The sequence below is a fragment of the Capra hircus genome, chromosome 7, assembly GCF_001704415.2.
Source record: "Capra hircus breed San Clemente chromosome 7, ASM170441v1, whole genome shotgun sequence".
NCBI lineage: Eukaryota > Metazoa > Chordata > Mammalia > Artiodactyla > Bovidae > Capra > Capra hircus.
Genome location: NC_030814.1, coordinates 98,039,867 through 98,058,108, shown reverse-complemented (window position 1 = coordinate 98,058,108; position 18,242 = coordinate 98,039,867). Strand labels below are relative to the sequence as shown.

Here is an 18,242-nt window from a genome sequence, read left to right as displayed (position 1 = left end):
AGGCAGATTCTTTACAGTCTGAGTCACCAGTGAAGCCTGAGCTAGCCATAGCTGTCGCTTAAATTCCTTCCCTGATCCAGCCCCCTCCTTCCTCCCCAGGCGGCGCCTTCGAGGTAAAGCAGCACAGTTTCTTTCGAGACCTGGACTGGACAGGATTGCTGAGGCAGAAGGCCGAGTTCATCCCCCATCTGGAGTCCGAAGATGATACCAGCTACTTCGACAGTGAGCGGGGACAGCGGGTGGAATCCTTTGAGGGGGCCCTTGGGTATGGCCTGGGCTGGAACCCAGTTCTAGCCGGCTAGAACAGAGAAGAGGGCTGAGGTTGTGCCGGGGGCGTGGCTTAGCAGAGGGGCGGGGCTCAGAGAAGAAAGAAGGCTGGGGTAGGAATGGAGCCTGCTGCTGCTGCTGCTGCTGCTGCTAAGTCGCTTCAGTCGTGTCCGACTCTGTGCGACCCCATAGACGGCAGCCCGCCAGGCTCCCCCGTCTCTGGGATTCTCCAGGCAAGAATATTGTAGTGGGTTGCCATTTCCTTCTCCAATGCATGAAAGTGAAAAGTCAAAGTGAAGTCGCTCAGTCCGTCCGACTCTTAGCAACCTCATGGACTGCAGCCTACCAGGCTCCTCCGTCCATGGGTTTTCCAGGCAAGAGTACTGCAGTGGGGTGCCATTGCCTTCTCCTAGGGATGGAGCCTGGACCGGAGTAAATTCTAAAATTGGAAGTGAGCCTGGATTACCAGGCGGTGCTAGGACCCAGAACAAGGCAAGAGCCCTGGCTGGCGAAGGCAGAGCCGGGGTGGAGAGCACCTTAGGTGGAGTCTGGGGGTGTGGCTTTATGGAGGTGGGGTTACATGTAGCTTTGGAGAAAGTGGGACTGGGGCTCAGCGTGGGGGCGGGGTCTGAATCAGTTACTAGTTAGAAGGGGCGTGCGTGGCCAGGCTTGTAGGACCTAGACCTGACTTTCGTGGGGTTGTGATTTGAGGAGTGGACGTGCCCGCGGTCACTATCCACACCTCCACCCCAGCCCGCTCAGACAGGTATCACCACGTGAACTCCTACGATGAGGATGACACCACGGAGGAGGAGCCTGTGGAGATCCGTCAGTTCTCCTCCTGCTCCCCGCGCTTCAGCAAGGTGGGACAAACCGGGGGGGTAGGGATGGGGTGAGTCCAGGGGAGGGCGGGGCAGCTGTTGAGGGAGGGAATGGAGGTGGGCTTGAAGTGGGCAGGGGCTCAGGAGGCTGTGGGGAGCAGGCACACAGACCTAACGTCTCAGACTGGAGAAATTTACAGAGGGAGTGAGGATCTGAGTGATGAGGCCAGTGGCAGAGGGGGTGGGGTGGGGGAAGCAGCATAGTCTTGGAAGTGGCCTTTGGCATTAAAGTGAGTGAAGTCACTCAGTCGTGTCCGACTCTTTGCGACCTCATGGACTGTAGCCTTCCAGGTTCCTCCGCCCATGGGATTTTCCAGGCAAGAATACTGGAGTGGGTTTCTTCTCCAGGAGATCTTCCGGATCTCCTGGTCTCCCGCATTGTAAGCAGACGCTTTACTGTCTGAGCTACCAGGGAGGACGCTTTCGGCATTGAGTGGAATCTAACGGGAACCTGAACAGTATGGAAATGACCGACAGGAGGAGCGCGCTAATCTGGACCAGGCGGGGTCAGGACCTGGGAATGGAGAGATTGAGCAGTGAGGGCGGAGCTAGGCCGTGGCGAGGCTGGGCACGATTTCATTTTGAGGAACAGCATGAGGCGGGGGTCACAAGAGTGGACACGACTGAGCACACATACAATGTAGGGGGGTGCACGACCTAGCTTGGGAGAGGGTACCCACAACTGGATGAGACTTGGAGAGGTGAGATTCTTTACGGCTTGGGCAGGGCAGGATCTAGAATATGTCAGAGCCTTATTTTGTGGGGGTGGGGCCAGAACTGAAGAATTGTGGGTGGTCGGGCTCGGTCCAGGAATGGGCAGGACCCAGCTTTACTAGGATGGAGCTTAGTTTGGCAGGCTCCAGTAGCGAGGTGGAGAATGAGATGGTTGGTTGGCATCATCGACTCAATGAACATGAGTCTGAACAAACTCCAGGAGACAGGGAAGCCTAGCGTGCTGTATAGTCCATGGGGTCGCAAATACTTGGACACGACTGAGCGACTAAACAACAGTGGCGCGAAGTTTACTGGTTCAGGAGGGAAGGCAGAACCTGGGGGCTGGACTTCCCTCCACTACCGCTTGCAGGTGTACAGCAGTATGGAGCAGCTGTCGCAGCACGAGCCCAAGACCCCCGTGGCGGCAGCGGGGACCAGCAAGAGGGAGCCGAGCGCCAAGGGCCCAGAAGAGAAGGTGACCAGCAAGCGGGAGGGCCTGGGTGGCCTGACCCTGCGCGAGAAGACCTGGAGAGGGGGCTCCCCGGAGATGTGAGCAAGGGCAGAGCTGGGTTTGGGGGCAGGGCCCGAAGGGGAGTAACTCCTCTGACAACACCCCCTTTGCGCAGCAAGCGCTTCTCGGCATCTGAGGCCAGCTTCTTGGAGGGGGAGGCCAGTCCCCCGTTGGGCGCCCGCCGCCGTTTCTCGGCGCTGCTGGAGCCCAGCCGCTTCAGCACCCCGCAAGAGGAAGAGGACGAGGCTCGGCTGCGCAGGCCTCCCCGGCCCAGCTCCGACCCCCCAGGCTCACTGGATGCGCGGGCCGCCAAAGAGACACTTCCAGGGGATGGCACCCCTAGCACCGGGGACTCGGAGGCTAGTAAGTGCCCCCTCCTGCCGCCTTCCCCAATTCCCCAGGGGCCATATATGAGCGTTCAGTGAGCCTGGTTACTGCTTATGCAAGTTCTCCTGTGCTCTCCACACTCCAACCTGGGATTCTCATCAACATGAGAATGACCCCTATTCCATGCTCAGTCAGTCAACAAATGTGTTGAAGCACTTCTCTGTGTCAGGAGCTGTTCCAGATGTATAGGGTACCTGCTCTTATGAAATTCACAATCCAGCAAGGGAGAGAGGTGGGAAGAGCATTGCATGCAGAGGGAACACCATTTAAGAGGACTATGCCCTTGGACTGACCCCCTAACCCACCTGCTATGTTGCAGCTGACCGCCCAGGCGACATCTGCCCACCCTCTAAGGATGGGGACCCATCAGGCCCCAGAGCCACCAATGACCTGGTTCTGCGCCGAGCGCGGCACCAGCAGCTATCAGGAGATCCCGCGGTAGAGAAGCGGCCTTCTCGAACCGGGGGCAAAGTCATCAAGTCAGCCTCGGCCACTGCCTTGTCTGTCATGATCCCTGCAGGTGACGCTGGGTCCAACCTGGCAGGGGATGGGCTGCCCCCATTGGTGCGTTTTCCCCGTCCGCCGTGATTTGCTCTGGGATGGGCCAATGAGAGCCCTGGGACTGTCACTTGGGAGGAGGGAGGAGCAGACACGGGTAGAGCTGTGTCTGTCCGCCCTGACCTCTGACCATGGGTCTGTGTCTGCAGTGGACCCACATGGGAGCTCACCTTTGGCTAGCCCCATGTCCCCGCGATCTCTCTCCTCCAACCCATCCTCACGGGACTCCTCACCCAGCCGGGACTACTCGCCGGCTGTCAGTGGGCTTCGCTCCCCCATCACCATCCAACGCTCGGGCAAGAAGTATGGCTTCACACTGCGTGCCATCCGCGTCTACATGGGTGACTCAGATGTCTACAGTGTACACCACATTGTCTGGGTGAGCAGTCATGGATGAGCCTGTATTCTACGGTGGGGGTGGGGAGAGTTCCACACGCTCCCCGCCACCTCCTCGCTCAAAGGGATGAGGGACAGCTCAAACTCTGGAACTAGGCAGCCTGAATGAGACTCCTCTGTGACACCCCGCACCCCATCACTTTCCTGTCTGATTCTCAGTTTCTTCATTTGTAAACTGGCGAGAATGATTGTTTTGCTCGGTGTTATGATTAATTACTGTGCCTACAGAGTTAGGTGTCTGGAACAGAAGCTTAGGGAGACTTCCTTGTTACCAATCCTGTTAATCCTGCCCCTGTGGGGTGCCCTGTCCCCAGCACGTGGAGGAGGGGGGCCCAGCCCAGGAGGCAGGGCTCTGTGCCGGGGACCTCATCACCCACGTGAACGGGGAGCCGGTGCATGGCATGGTACATCCTGAGGTCGTTGAGCTGATCCTTAAGGTGAGTCTATGGGGGAAAAGCGAACTGTCGGGGGAGTGGGAGTGAAGGGTGAGGGAGGTCCCGGGGAGCTGGAGTTGCCAGAACAGCTTCCAGCAGAGAACTTTCCCCCTTTCTAACCCCAGAGTGGCAATAAAGTGGCCGTTACCACAACGCCCTTCGAAAATACCTCCATCCGTATCGGCCCTGCACGGCGCAGCAGCTACAAGGCCAAAATGGCTCGGAGGAACAAGAGGCCCTCTGCCAAGGAGGGTCAGGAGAGGTGGGTGGGGCCGAGTGCAGTGGACGGGGCTATAAACAGCAGGCCCTCTGGAGCATTCCAGTTTTTGAGCAATGGCCAGGGCTTATGTGGGATAGGTATAGGAGAGGACAGGAGAAGGCATATTCACAGGAATGGAAGTTGTGCACAGGAATGGGAGTTGTGCACAGGAAAGGTGGCCGGGGCCACTGTGCGTGTGTGCTAGGTCGCTTCAGTCTTGTCTGACTCTTTGGGACCCTATGGATTGTAGCCCGCCAGGCTCTTCTGTCCATGGGATTCTCCAGGAAAGAATACTGGAGTTGGTTGCCATGCCCTTCTCCAGGGGATCTTCCCAACCCAGGGATCAGGAAGACATAAGAGAACTCCAGTCTCAAGTCTCCTGCATTGGCAGGCGGGTTCTTTACCACTCGCGCCACCTGGGGGCCACCGAGTGAAGAGCAATAATGAGAAGACAGAGAAGGAGGGGCTGAGAAAGTGGGAGGAGTTGGGAAAAGAAGATGTACCAAGCTCCAAAACTTGGAGTAGAGCAGAGCCAGCGGATACGGACCAAGAGGGCACCATCCAAGAGATGACGCTGCTTTGCTGGATGCATTTAAGAGACTGGGAGGGGCCAGGAGAAGAGACTTCTACCTGGGAGGAGCATACCAGGCCAGTAGAAATAATTTCTTCCCTTACAAATAATGCAGAATTAGGAGAGGTGGGTGGAGCCAGGAGAGTTTTCTGTTTTGATCAGCGGGTTTGGCCTGGACAAAGAGTGAGTGGGGATTGGAGTGAGATGCGTCAGGCTGAGGCCAGTGAAATTCTTCCTGCCCTGATAGGTGGGTTTAGCTGAAGAGGGGGTGGCTAGAAAGGTGGACGGGGCCAGAATAGGTTAGTTCTGTTTGGAAGGATGTTTCTAGCTTGGACTGTGAGTGGTCAACAAGGAATCGGTAGGCCAGGTGGGAGGAGCCAAGTGGGACAGCCATAAAGGAAGTCTCCAGTCTCCAACAGTGTTGTTTTTGAAGAGGGAGGGTCCAGATTGGGTGGGTGGTTCCAGGAGGTGCCTGCGGCCCTGAAGTGGGAAGAGCCGGGAGCTCTAGAGTCTGGTCCAGGGAAACTGGTTCCCTCCTTGTCCTCTAGCAAGAAGCGCAGCTCCCTCTTCCGCAAGATCACGAAGCAGTCGAACTTGCTGCACACTAGCCGCTCGCTGTCGTCGTTGAACCGCTCGCTGTCGTCCAGCGACAGCTTGCCCGGCTCTCCCACGCACGGCCTGCCTGCACGCTCGCCCACCCACAGCTACCGCTCCACGCCCGACTCCGCCTACCTAGGTAGACCCTGCGCCTGCGCGGGGCGGGCGTCATGTGCGGGCGGGGCAGCGCCCTGGCGGCGCCCACCCAGTTCTTTGCTCTGTCTCCCCCGCCCGCAGGCGCCTCGTCTCAGAGTAGCTCGCCCGCCTCGAGCACGCCCAACTCGCCGGCGTCGTCAGCGTCGCACCACATCCGGCCCAGCACGCTGCACGGCCTGTCGCCGAAGCTGCACCGCCAGTACCGCTCTGCGCGCTGCAAGTCGGCAGGCAACATCCCGCTGTCGCCGCTGGCGCACACGCCGTCCCCGACACAGGCGTCGCCGCCGCCGCTGCCGGGCCACACGGTGGGCAGCTCGCACACCACGCAGAGCTTCCCGGCCAAGCTGCACTCGTCGCCGCCGGTGGTGCGCCCGCGCCCGAAGAGTGCCGAGCCCCCGCGCTCCCCACTCCTCAAACGGGTGCAGTCGGCGGAGAAGCTGGGAGCCTCACTGGGCGCCGACAAGAAGGGCGCGCTGCGCAAACACAGCCTCGAGGTGGGCCACCCGGATTTCCGCAAGGACTTCCACGGCGAGCTAGCGCTGCATAGCCTCGCAGAGTCGGACGGCGAGACACCCCCTATCGAGGGTCCCGGCGCGCCCCGGCAGGTCGCCGTCCGCCGCCTGGGCCGCCAGGAGTCGCCCTTGAGCCTGGGCGCGGACCCGCTGCTGCCCGAGGGCGCCCCCAGGCCGCTGGCATCAAGTAAGGAGAAAGAGTCCCCGGGTGGCGCCGAGGCCTGCACCCCGCCCCGCGCGACGACCCCTGGGGGTCGGACCCTGGAGCGGGACGCCAGCGGCGCGCGACACCAGAGCGTGCAGACCGAAGACGGTACGGGCGGGACGGCCAGGGCCGTGGCCAAGTCCGCCCTGAGCCCGGTGCAGGAACATGAGACCGGCCGGCGCAGCAGTTCCGGCGAAGCAGGCACGCCCCCGGTGCCCATTGTCGTAGAGCCCCTACGGCCCGGGGCGAAAGCCGAGGTGTCTCAGCCCCCAAGTGTGCATACCCCGAGTGCGGACTCCAAGGCATTGCCCGAATCTGCACCCCTGGCGCCTGCCCAACCTGAGGCCCTCCGGGGCCGGGAGCGCTGGGTGCTGGAGGTGGTAGAGGAGCGGACCACGCTGAGCGGGCCTCGTTCCAAACCTGCCTCTCCCAAGCTCTCCCCAGACCCCCAGACCCCCTCCCAAGCCCCAACAAAAAATGTGCCCAGCAGTGCCGGGCCCCCAGCCCCACCTGCTTCTCTGCCGGGCCCGACCACCAAGCCTGAGGTGGGGCCAACTTCTCGGTGCCCTGCTGAAGCTGTGCCCTCAGTAGGCCCGACCAAAAAAGGGGCGCACTGCCCCATGCCCCCAGGCCCATAGCAGTGGGAGCCGCTGGCCGCGTGCTGTACAGCTGCCTGTATACATATGTACACATATAAATAAAGTGCGCCCCTGCTGTGTGAGCTTTCTGGAGCTCGCCCCTCCTCCCCTAGCGGCAGGACATCCTGTTTCCACCCCCTTGCCTGTGTGCTTGTTAAGGGGTGAAACTTCCTCCAGTCCTAGTTACCATTAAGAGGGGAGGTAGGTCTTGGGTGGACCCTTACTTGGGGTCCTATTCTGAGTCTCACCTATGTGCCAGCTGCCCCCAGACCCTGAGCAATTGCAATGCTGTTCAGAGTCCCAGTGCCCAGCTGAAGAAAGAATAACAGTCTCATTTACCAATTTCTTTGTATTACTATGATTCCCACTGTACAGATGAGTCACAGAATAAGGCACATGATTAAGGCCATACAAATAGGAAGGGACAAAATAGATTCAAACTCAAGTCCACATTGGCCCCTGAACCTTAGCTCTTACATGTCCTGCTGGGCTTCCTAGAGAGAAGGCCCTGCTCTTGTTTTCACAGGGCTCCCAGGCCTTCACCAGAGGCTTGAAGGCCTTCCAGAGCATCTGGGCACACAGAGTGCCCCCACCCCGGTGCTCCTCTCTTTGGTTCCGATTCATGTCACCCACACAGGCCCAGGGCCCTTTTGGGGTTACACACCACTTGGAATGGTCTTCTGTGGCATTGAAGGCTGGCCCAGCTGGCCCAGGGAAGGCTGTCTGAGTCACATCAAATACATGCTGGGCCCCGGAGCAGTTGGAGGGCAGGATACCGGAAGATCTCTGCCAGAATTGGACCTGCAGGGTACTGCCAAGGGCTTCCGCCAGCCAGCCAGAGTACAGGTCTGCAGAAGATGGAAGGAGGGCATGGACAGGGTCAGGATCAATGCTAGGGATTCCCTAGGCAACTTCCCCTCTCTGAGCTGTTTCCTCAGTTGTCAATTCCTGGCCATCTGGAGGATTATAACATTAAGAGTAATAGCCCTTACTAAATGCTTTATATGTATCACTTTGCACACAGCAGCCCTTTCAAGCAGATACCATTACTATTCCCATTTTTCAGATAGGTAAGTTGAAACCCTAATTAAATCATGTATCACACAGCCAGAAACCAATACTTGAACACAGGTATGTTGGTTGTTTACCTTGCATGTGATTATGACTCAGATGTGTCCCAGTCCCTACCCAGGACCTGCCCATAGCCACCAGAGAGTCCCTCTGCAGAGAAAGAGTTCTCCAATCATCAACCTCAGGCCTCACCATCTCCAAAGTTTCCAAATTTGGCAAAGCTCTGGAATGTGGCTCCTTTCTTTGATGTGAGTGTTACACTGCTGTTCCACGGTCCCTGGCGAACGTGATGGCCCTTGACTACCTCCTCCAGGTAGGGGAATTTCTGGGCGAAGTCCCCTTCCAGCCTGTGGTCATACACCAGGGGGTAGGTATAGGTCAGCTGTTTGCCTGGAGGGCAAGAGGAGAAGAAAATGAGGGACTGTTCTAAGATTCTGATCTGGGAATCAGGGACTCACCGTCTCCCCGTCTTTACTCACTGATATCCAGAAACTGGGTGAGAGGAAAAGATACACAGATCAGGGTCTGCCCATATTTTTGGGCACCAGGAGGCCAGCTGTACGCAGCAGAGGAGGCATGTGGAGGGAAGTTCGGAACGCTGTGGATCAACCAGAAGCCCCCTTCTTGGTCCAGGAGCAGCACACCTGAATCAGAAATTGGAGTTGATGGGGGGAGGGGACTGCTTGAGACATCACAACAAGCTCATGTGCAACCAGGAACACTCTCACTTTGTAGGGGGCCCGGACTGCAGGACCAGTGGACAGTGGGCAGTGAGTGTCAGGACCACTGCTGAGTTCAGTTTCCACAGCCATCAGTTCTTATAGTTCAGAAGAAGGACCACGTTGATTTAAGATAGGGAAGCAGATATCCAGGGCCTGCCAGAGCAGCTCACCCTCAGACACAGGCAGGTCAGGAATTAGCTGAAGAAGACGCATAGGGAAACCAGAACCCTCCGCCAGCCCCCAACATGGCCTCACCTTTCGTGTGCCCCCGACTGGAAGAGTCCTTAGACTCGCGGGATTTAGGCGGTTGGTCATTGTAGAGCACAAAGGCGAGCTGGGGAAGATGGACAGGGACAACGTGAAGGTTCCCTCAGGTCAGGCCCACCCTAGAGTCCCACCCCAGGTTCGGCCGGAGGCGTCATCACCTGGCTGTTGTTTCGGTACAGCGGCAGCAGGCTGCGGCCCACGGCGCCGGTGGTGCTACTGATGAACCCCACGCCGTCGCGCCAGTCCTCTGAGTATTCGTCAAAGTACTTGTACCGCAGCCCGTTCTGCGTCGCATCTCCCGACCCTGTGTGGGCCGGCAGCTTGTAAACGACGAACCTATAGGTTGGGGGACGGACAGAATGGAGGAAGACGGGAAGGCACCTGTTTTCTCCTAGGAGTGCAGCAAGCCCCAGTGCGGCTCTGAGGAATAGTGGGCGCCCGCGCACTCACCAGTCCACAGGCTTCCCCGAGTCCCCGTAGCACGTCAGGGTTCCTACAGGGACCCAGAGCAGCGCGGTCAATAGCAGCGAGCTCAGCGTGGCCATCGAGCTGGGGTCTAGAAATTTGTGTCGAGAGGGCGAGGCGCGGGGTCACGAGCTGGCACAGGCCCGGCCCCTGGTGACTTTCACTTCCCCAAATCCGCCTGGGAACCCAATCTCAGACATCAAGAGGATGGAGACCCCGCCCGCGAGGTGAGAAGCAGAGATTTAAAAAGGCAGTCCAGGATCCTCCCAGGGGCTGGACTTTTTTCTGGCCGTCACACCCATCTGAGTCCGCCCCCGCCCGACCTGAGTCCTCCCCGGATCCGGCTAGCCTGGGGCCTCCTCCTGCTTCCGGCCGACTAGTCTCTGATAGGCTCCACCCTCTGGCTCGGCCCAGACACGCCCTCTCAAGGCTAAGCGGTTTCCAGCGCCCGCCTCCGACTCTGCTCCTGGCCAACCACAGCTCACGTCCTTCTGCTAGGCCCTGCCTCCGTCTCTTTCAATTCAGGCTGTGTGTGCTTCGTCGCTCAGTCGTGTACGATTCTTTGAGGCTCCTCCGTTGAGTGTAGTCCGCCAGGCTCCTCTGTCCTTGGGGATTCCCCAGGCAAGGATACTGGAGTGGGTTGCCATGTCCTCCTCCAGGGATGGAACCCCAGGATTGAATCCAGGTTTCCCGCATTGCAGGCGAATTCTTTACCATCTAAGCCACCAGGGAAGCCCCATTACTGGCTGGCTAATCCCAATGAACATTCTTCTATTTAACGGCACTCTTTCCCCGGTTTACCCGTCAGAGGCAATTTTGGACTTTATCCTTTCCTGCCTTACAGCCTGAGGTCCACCTGGTGTGACTTGCTCCTTTAGAGGGAGCTTGTGCTGTTGGTCCTCCCCGTTTTCATTTTGCATGTCGCCCCACCCCCACTCCGCCACCGTACAAGAGGTAGCCAAGGGGTCACTTTGGATCATGGTAGGGTGAAGGATGCTGGGGCTCTGGGACCTAGCTGAAGATTCCTTAAAAAAAAAAAAAAAAAGTATTTATTTTGGCCACTCCACAGGGCATATGGGATCTTAGTTCCCCAGAGATCGAACCCATGCTCCCTGCAATGGAAGCCTAGAGTCCTAACCACCGGACCATCAGGGAATTCCCTTAGGATTCTTGGTGGAGGAACAAGATTCTTAAGTAGAAAAGAAGGCCCCTGTGAATGTCCCTGGGCTTCAAGGCAGGAAGCAAGGACAATATAGCCTGACCTTGGGGTGGGGGAAGGAGGGGGGCTGCAAGGCAGTCAGTGCCCAAGGAAGGTTGCCCAGTTTTAGGAGATGAGTGTGTAAATGTGTGTTGTTCAATCGCTAAGTCGTGTGTATGGCCCCCCAATATCAGTTCTGGGTTTACAGCTTCTTCCCAACTACCACAGCCAAAATCCACAAATTCAGGCCAACACAAGTTTTATCTGGGAGGGGCATTTTTACAGGACCCATAACCATTCACAGCAATGCCAGCCTCTATGTGGAGTTTCAGGTGTCACAGTGTGAAGCCTTCTAGAATCAGGGTCTCTGGGATGCCTCACCCGCTCATGTCTAGGGTCACCTGTGAGCTGGTTTGATGGTCCAGCTCTCTGAGAGTCTGTCTCTTTGTCAGAAGTATCTGGGTATCCATTTGAGTCCGTTTATTTAGAGGTCTGTCTTGCTGGGTCTACATGATCGTGGCTGTCTGTGGCTGAGGACCTGTGGGAACTTATGTTGGAGGCTCTCCCAGGTGCGTCTATGGGCCAGTCCTTGATCTTTTGCTGGATCTGTGGGGCCCTAGAGTCCAGATGAGGATTCATCCGAGGGAAAACCACCCTGCGTGGATCCACTCTTGTTCCAACCCCAGTCCCCAGGAAGGTCCAAGTGCCAGAGGCGGGGCTCAAAGATGACGCTTCATGTGCAAGGCCAGATGATCGGAGCGCGAAAATGCACGCGAACAGAGCTGGCAGCGGAAGGGGCGCTGTCCTGTGTGTTTTCGGTAGTGACGGGTCAGCTCGTCGGAGCGCGCAAACCGCCAGCCACAGCCGTCCCACGTGCAGGCGTACGGCTTCTCCCCTGCGGAGATGAGGAAGCCTTGAACACCACTGTCCACCATACTTGGTCCCAGGGTCTTCCCTCCTAGCCTAGGCCGGGACTGCGTGCATGCTAAGTCGCTTCAGTTGTGTCGGGCTCTTTGCGACCCCATGGAGCCTGCCAGGTTCCTCTGTCCATGGGATACTCCAGGCAAGAATAGTGGAGTGGGTTGCCATGCCCTCCTCCAGGGAGTCTTCCCCACCCAGGGATTGAACCCGAGTCTCTTATGTCTCCTGCACTGGCAGGCGGGTTCTTTACCACTGGCGCCTAGGGTGAGGCCAGTGAGGCGCCCAGATCATGAAATTCAAGAGGGCTTTCACTCTCGGGGACCGCCTGAATCTACACCCAGAACCGACATCTGCGACCTCTGTACCTCTTCTGTACCTGCTGGCACCAGGTTCCTTTTCATTTCCCGGGCACAAGTCGCGCTGTCTATGCTGCTGGCCCTGCTTCCGGTGTCCTCACGTCCTGCCCCAGCGTACTAATGCCCTCCCAGTTTTTGTCCTTTGGCACTGCTCCCTGTGTTCCAGGCTCTTTACTGTACCAGGGGACCCTCGAGCTGCTCTTCAATCCTGTTGTTGGCCTTGATCCTTGAGCCCCGAAATCCAATTCGTGTTCCACGCCCTGTCCCGGGTAATTACTTTTTTCCCTCAGCTAGACTTGGCCCCTCCTCCCTACATTCCTGGATAGGTCTGTACACGTGACCCCATCCCCCTAGGCACAGGCCTCCTTCCTCCTCCTCCTGACCCTCTATTCCATGTCCCAGACCTTCTTTGGCTCCTTGGGTCCCCAGCTTTTCCTCCTGTGCCCACCTCCTCCGTTTCCAAGCTATTTATCTTCAGACTCCAGGAACTGCCTCTGGGCCCCTCAAACTAAACCTCCTGAGCTCCAGCACGCCCCCTACAGTCTGGCTAAGCCACTCCCTCTTTATATTCCTGGCTACGGCCCCTGAATGGCTTCCCAGATGAAAAGTGAGTAAGTCGCACACTTTTTGTCTTTGTGGTCCCCTGGACTGTAGCTTGCCCAGCTCCTCTGTCCATGGAATTCTCCAGGCAGGAGTATTGGAGTGGGTTGTCATTTCTTTCTCCAGGGGATCTTCCCGAGCCAGGGATCGAACCCGGGTCTCCTGCACTGCAGGCAGATTCTTTACCAACCGAGCCCCAGGCGGCGCAGTGGTAAAGAATCCTCCTGCGGATGCAGGAGACGCAGGAAAGGCGAGTTCGATCCTGGATCTGGGAGACACCCCCCCACCACCACCACCACGGCAGAGAGTACAGTCCATTGGGTGGCAGAGTCGGACACGTCTGAGCACGGCGGCCCCTGAACCCCTTACTCCCACTTGCCCCAAACCTGAACCCTGCGTCTTTGGCCCTGACCTTGGTATTCCGGCTTTCTCGCCCGCGGCCCCTCCTCTAGCCCCGCCCCTACACAGCTTGCCGGGCTCTCTGCTTTTCGGCACTTCCTTGGTTCAGGTCTTAGCCGTTGGTTTCCTGAAATGTTTTCCGAGTTCTGTCTCTGTCCCCACCCGCCTTCCCCTTTGCTCTTCGGCCGACTCCTGAAGTTCCAAGCATCCCAGCTCCCTCGGCGTAGCCCTTTGCTTCGACTTTGCTTTAGCCCTTCCCCTTGCTCCAGTTTCTAGCTCCTCGACAGCTCCCAGCTCCCAAGGCCCCGCCCAGCCCTCCCAGCCCCTGCACCGGGGCCCGCCCCCTCACCTGTGTGCGTGCGTAGATGCGCCTTCAGGTGCGAGCTCTTGGTGTAGCTCTTGCCGCATCCCGGGTGCGTGCACGTGTGCGCAGCCTGCCTCTTGCGTGCCCAAGATCGCCGGCTGCGCTTGGATGGGGCGGCCTCCGCGGTCCCTCCTGGGTCTCCTGTAGTCCCCCCGAGTCCTGCACCCGTCGTCCCGGGCCCTAGACAACTCAGGAAGGAGTGGGGCGAGGCGGGGCCAGGTGCCGGCGCCTGGAGCCCGCGGAAGAGCTGGAAATGCCCTTGGTACTGCGGCATCGGGTACAGCGCGGGGTACCCGGACAGCAGCCCGTAGGGGGCGCCCGGCGCTGCAGGCACTGAAAGCCCGGTCCTCGGGAAGTAGCTGCCGGAGGAACCCGCGCCCGGTCCCGGGTACAACGGCTGCAACGGCAGCGCTTTGGGCTCGGGGGTCGGGATCAGGGATGGGCCCACGAAGGTATCGGGAGCCGGGGTTCGTGGAGCCGGGCGCGCCCAGCCCAGGTGCTCCTCAGGGCCCAAGAGCCCAGCCACCAGCCCCGGGCCGTCCGCATACGCGCCCAGAGTCTCGGGCGGCGGTGGGAATTGCGCTGCGGAACCCTCTCCCGGCGCCAGAGCGCAAGCCTGAGGCGCGCAGGTCTGGGGCGCACCGCCGGGCTCTGAGCACGGGAAGTTGGTGAAGAGGAGATCCAGGTCCCAGGGGGTAGCCGCGTCCCTGTCATCATCTTCGTCCTCCCCAGGTGCGTTCTCCAGCTCAGGCCTCACGTGGAGGGGTGGTCCAGTATGGTCGGGGGGGCCCGGGCCCAAGTCCTGCACGTCTTCAGAGCGCCACCACTGGGGGAAGGAGCCGGTAACATGGAGCTTCAGCGGACACCAAGGTATCCTGTCCATAGACTGCGGGGGCCGGATGCCCTGATGGGGGCAGGCTGGCCAGAGGCTCCGTAAAGGGGTCCTGTTTGCTTCTCTGTCATGCCAGTTTGTCCCACTCCCTCACACTTGTCCGTCTCCCCCACCCAGCCCCCCCCCAGCTCCAGAGACGGTCTATCGGGTCAGGCTGGAGACAGGAGATAAGGCTTATATTATCTAGAGTCTCCTGCCACGCTCAGGCATGGGGGAAGGGTTGGCAGAACCAAGAATGGAAGGCTAGGGGAGGCTCAGCCTTGCCTCAGTTTCCCCCAAGAATCTTCCTCCCCTTCCAGGTCCCCTAACAAGATTAATTCCTGGGTGACCCCTCACCACAGCTGTCATTTCCCTCTTATATCTGGGAGTGTCTCACTGAGCCTAGATCCCTGTGTTCTGTTCCCAGCCTCAGTCTTCCATGACAGAAATAGGACCTTAGACCAGGTTCAGACCCCTGGCCTGCACTGAGGACTCCCGGTCCTGAGCAGGGCAAGATGTAAATTCCAGGGCAAGATGCAGACCCGGCCCCCCAATTCTGTGGCCAGGACCCAGAACCCCTGCCGGCCCATCTAGACCCCCACCTGACCCCACCTTGAGGATGTCTTCTTGTGTGTCCGAGAAGGGGCCCAGGGCGGTCAGCGTGCTGATGGAGGGCAAGGCGGTCTCTGCTGCAGCCATGGCTGGCTGGTGCCCACCCTGGGGCTCAGGCCTCCTCTCCCTTGGCGGCCTCGTGGGCTCTGAGGCTCTGATGGCCCCTTGGAGGGCTCCTCTCTGCCCTCAGCTGATTGGCTGCAGCCCCTGATAAGGGCCAGGCGAAGGCGGGGGTCACCGTTTCTGGGGAACAGACTTCACCCAGGCCTGTTCAGGGCTGAGTCTTGAAGACTGACCGTGTATCTGAAGCCAATCAGATGTTCAGGGTCTAAGGGTTCAGGGGATAGGGGTTCAGGAGACGGGGGTTCAGGGGTTGGGCAGAGTGAGGCAATGTGTTCCCAAAGAAGGAGAAACTTGGAGGCCTGTTCTCAGCTACCTTCCTGGAGAAGAGGTGATGGGCACAATGGGGATTCTAGGAAGGAGCTTCAGGACCCCCTTGCCCCTGACCAGGGCCTTGCAGCTCTCCCCTTCCCCATAAACAGCAGCTACCATGCTGATGGCGGGACTTGGCATGAACTCCCTGCCAAGTCAAGCATTATCAGACTCCCCAGACGTTGGAGGCTGCTATCAGGTGGGGGCCCAGAACAGCCAAGGCTCTGTCCCCGGTGAGTGGGAGGGCCAGGGGCTGGGGATTAACTTGGTTTTCAGTTTCCTGGGTTGTGAGCTCCCCAGGTCTGAGCCCAGTGGCAGGAGAGGCCCCTGCCAATCAGTGGTCACTGTTTACCATGGACAGCCCCGCACCCCACCCCAGACGACTTGCAGGGGGAATGGGGAGGCTGAGGCTGGAGCAACTACAACTGCTCTAGATGGGGCGGGGGGGTTTGGGACGAGAAGGCCACCTACTCGCTTGGGGGGGATGGGACTGTTGCATCAGCCCATAGGAAGTACTTGATTGGGAGGTGACCCAATTACTGCTTCCCTTGTGGCTCAGCTGGTGAAAAATCTGCCTGCAATGCGGGAGACCTGGGTTTGATCCCTGGGTTGGGAAGATCCCCTGGAGAAGGGAGAGGCTACCCACTCCAGTATTCTGGCCTGGAGAATTCCATGGACTGTATAGTCCATGGGGTTGCAAAGAATTAGACGTGACTGAGCAACTTTCACTTTCTACCTCACAGTGGGGAGAGATCTAGGTTCTGCAACAGAGACTTCCACCATGGTGCCCAGGGATTCCAGGTGATGACACAGACATATAGTTCACAGTCGCACACAGACATTATGCAATTGTATAATGACACAAATTCCTAAAGGAAATCAGTACTGGGTGTTCATTGGAAGGACTGATGCTGAAGCTGAAACTCCAGTACTTTGGCCACCTCATGAGAAGAGTTGACTCATTGGAAAAGACCCTGATGCTGGGAGGGGTTGGGGGCAGGAGGAGAAGGGGACGACAGAGGATGAGATGGCTGGATGGCATCACCGACTCAATGGACATGAGTGTGAGTGAACTCCGGGAGTCGGTGATGGACAGGGAGGCCTGGCCTGCTGCGATTCATGGGGTCGAAAAGAGTTGGACACGACTGAACGACTGAACTGAACTGAACTGAAACAAGTGGGCTTCCCAGGTGGTGCTAGTGGCAAAGAACTCACCTGCCAATGTAGGAGACATAAGAGATGTAGGTTTGATCCCTGGGTTGGGAAGACCCCCTGGAGGACTCCATGGCAACCTGCTCCAGTATTCTGGAGAACCCCATGGACAGAGGCACCTCACAGGTTATAGTTCACAGAGTCACACAGAGTCAGACACGACTGAAGCAACATCCCACGCACTCATGAACAAATAATTGTACAGTAGTGTTCACAGTAGCATTAGTTACAACCACCAAAAGGTGGAAACAACCCAAATGTCCATTAATGAGTAGATGGATAAACAAAAAGTGGCCTATCTGTGCGATGGAATATTATTCAGCCAGAAAAGTAATAAAATGCTAATACATGTTACAAGATGGATGATCCTCAAAAGCACACTATGTTAAAGAAGCCAGTTAAGAGAGGTCACGTTATGTGATTCCACTTATATGAAATATCCAGAGTAAGCATATCCATAGAGACAGATTAGTGGTTGCCAAGGGCTGGGGGGAGGAGGAAGTGGGGAGTGACTGCTTAATGGGTACAAGGTCTCCTTTTGGGGGTGATGGAAGGGTTCTGGAACTGTATAAAGGTGGTGGTTGCACAACACAATGAACATACTAAAAGCCACTGAATTGTGCACTTTTTTTTTTTTTTTGACTGCTTTGGGTCTTCCTTGCTGCACTCAGGCTTTTTGTTAGTTTCAGCAAGTGGGGGCTGCTCTCTACGTTTGGTGCATGGGTTTCTCATTGCAGTGGCTTCTCTTGTTGCAGAGCACAGGCTGTAAAGCGTGCGGGCTCAGTAGCAGTGGTGCACGGGCTTAATTGCTCTATGGCATGTGGGATCTTCCCGGACCAGGAAGTGAACCCTTGACCCCAACATTGACAGGTGGATTCTTAACCATTGGCCCACCAAGGAAGTCTGAATTGTACACTTTAAATGGTTCCTTTTAGAGAACTCCCTGGCTCCAGTGGTTAGGACTTGGCACTTTCACTGCTGTGGCCCTGGTTCAATGCCTGGTTAGGGAACAAAGACTCTGTAAGCTATGAGGCACAGCTGCAAAAAAAAAAAAAAAAAAAATTTATTTTATGTTATGTGAATTTCATTTTATTCAAACAAAATGGTTGAAATTAGAGTGGTTTCCTGGAGCAGCTTCCTGGAGAGGAGAGCAATCTCTCTTGAGGAGATATCTCCTTGATTTAGGATAAGGACTAACAGGCATGTTTGGCTCTGGAAGGCGAGGCGAAAGGGTGGGGGGCCAGGGTGGGAGTTGGGAGGTGTGTGGCTGGGAGACCAGGCCTCTGGGAGTATGCTGCCAGTACAGACGACAGACTTCCTAGGGTGACAAGGCCTAAGTGTAGATTTGGGCTTCCTAGTGTGCATGCTGTCATCAGCCTCTACATCCCCTGTGCGTCAGAGAACTCCAGTGCTCACAATGACTCCAGGGCAGGGAGTACTGGTGAAATGACAGGATAGAAGGAGGGAGGCCACTGGCTCCAGGTGGAGGGGGGTGTCCAAAAGAATAAGAGCTATGCAGAATACCAGACATTTCAAGGTGGTGATTTACTCCCTACTGAGTGGGGAGGAGGGTTCAAATCATGGATATTAGAGGCCAGAAGGGCCCAGATACACCCAAGCCCCTTGGGGATATACAGGCTAGTGATCAGATTCAGACATAGTCTCA

The 18,242-nt window shown here is 57.5% G+C and overlaps 3 protein-coding genes across 5 annotated transcripts in view; 1 reads left to right on the top strand and 2 right to left on the bottom strand.

Moving 5' to 3' along the window:
* MAST1 (microtubule associated serine/threonine kinase 1) overlaps positions 1 to 7,174 on the top strand; it is a 29,071-nt gene extending 21,897 nt beyond the window's left edge. For both annotated transcript variants that reach the window (XM_018051256.1, XM_018051254.1), the window contains 10 exons: positions 100 to 222; positions 1,021 to 1,130; positions 2,233 to 2,411; positions 2,489 to 2,736; positions 3,080 to 3,280; positions 3,468 to 3,697; positions 4,029 to 4,151; positions 4,274 to 4,410; positions 5,527 to 5,714; positions 5,813 to 7,174. In XM_018051256.1, coding sequence (XP_017906745.1) covers positions 100 to 222; positions 1,021 to 1,130; positions 2,233 to 2,411; positions 2,489 to 2,736; positions 3,080 to 3,280; positions 3,468 to 3,697; positions 4,029 to 4,151; positions 4,274 to 4,410; positions 5,527 to 5,714; positions 5,813 to 7,086 — 2,813 coding nt within the window. In that variant the 3' untranslated portion in view covers positions 7,087 to 7,174. The remainder of the gene's footprint in view (positions 1 to 99; positions 223 to 1,020; positions 1,131 to 2,232; positions 2,412 to 2,488; positions 2,737 to 3,079; positions 3,281 to 3,467; positions 3,698 to 4,028; positions 4,152 to 4,273; positions 4,411 to 5,526; positions 5,715 to 5,812) is intronic.
* Positions 7,416 to 9,960, bottom strand: DNASE2 (deoxyribonuclease 2, lysosomal). The gene is made up of 6 exons (XM_005682283.3): positions 9,597 to 9,960; positions 9,305 to 9,482; positions 9,135 to 9,213; positions 8,637 to 8,801; positions 8,350 to 8,547; positions 7,416 to 7,934 (listed from the first exon to the last, which is right to left on the bottom strand). The coding sequence occupies exons 1-6, from the start codon at positions 9,689 to 9,691 to the stop codon at positions 7,528 to 7,530; spliced, it is 1,122 nt and encodes a 373-aa protein (XP_005682340.1). The 5' UTR covers positions 9,692 to 9,960; the 3' UTR covers positions 7,416 to 7,527.
* Positions 11,052 to 15,133, bottom strand: KLF1 (Kruppel like factor 1). Of its 2 annotated transcripts, XM_018051253.1 has the most exons (3): positions 14,933 to 15,133; positions 13,435 to 14,275; positions 11,052 to 11,704 (listed from the first exon to the last, which is right to left on the bottom strand). In XM_018051253.1, exons 1-3 carry the CDS (start codon positions 15,017 to 15,019, stop codon positions 11,529 to 11,531), a joined length of 1,104 nt encoding a protein of 367 aa, XP_017906742.1. In that variant the 5' UTR covers positions 15,020 to 15,133; the 3' UTR covers positions 11,052 to 11,528. The 2 variants fall into 2 exon arrangements, 1 of the variants encoding a protein (XP_017906742.1); XR_001918363.1 differs by lacking the exons at positions 13,435 to 14,275; positions 14,933 to 15,133 and adding an exon at positions 12,107 to 12,726 and having other exon boundaries at positions 11,603 to 11,704.

Excerpts from the sequence above, each read along its gene's own strand:
- DNASE2 (XM_005682283.3), bottom strand. The coding sequence starts at position 9,691 with ATGGCCACGCTGAGCTCGCTGCTATTGACCGCGCTGCTCTGGGTCCCT. Across the intron at positions 9,483-9,596 it reads TCGGGGAAGCCTGTGGACTG|GTTCGTCGTTTACAAGCTGC; the intron begins GTGAGTGCGCGG and ends CCCAACCTATAG. Across the intron at positions 8,548-8,636 it reads CACCCAGTTTCTGGATATCA|GCAAACAGCTGACCTATACC; the intron begins GTGAGTAAAGAC and ends CTTGCCCTCCAG.
- KLF1 (XM_018051253.1), bottom strand. The coding sequence starts at position 15,019 with ATGGCTGCAGCAGAGACCGCCTTGCCCTCCATCAGCACGCTGACCGCC. Across the intron at positions 14,276-14,932 it reads CACAAGAAGACATCCTCAAG|TGGTGGCGCTCTGAAGACGT; the intron begins GTGGGGTCAGGT and ends TCCTTCCCCCAG. Across the intron at positions 11,705-13,434 it reads GCATCTACGCACGCACACAG|GGGAGAAGCCGTACGCCTGC; the intron begins GTGAGGGGGCGG and ends TCATCTCCGCAG.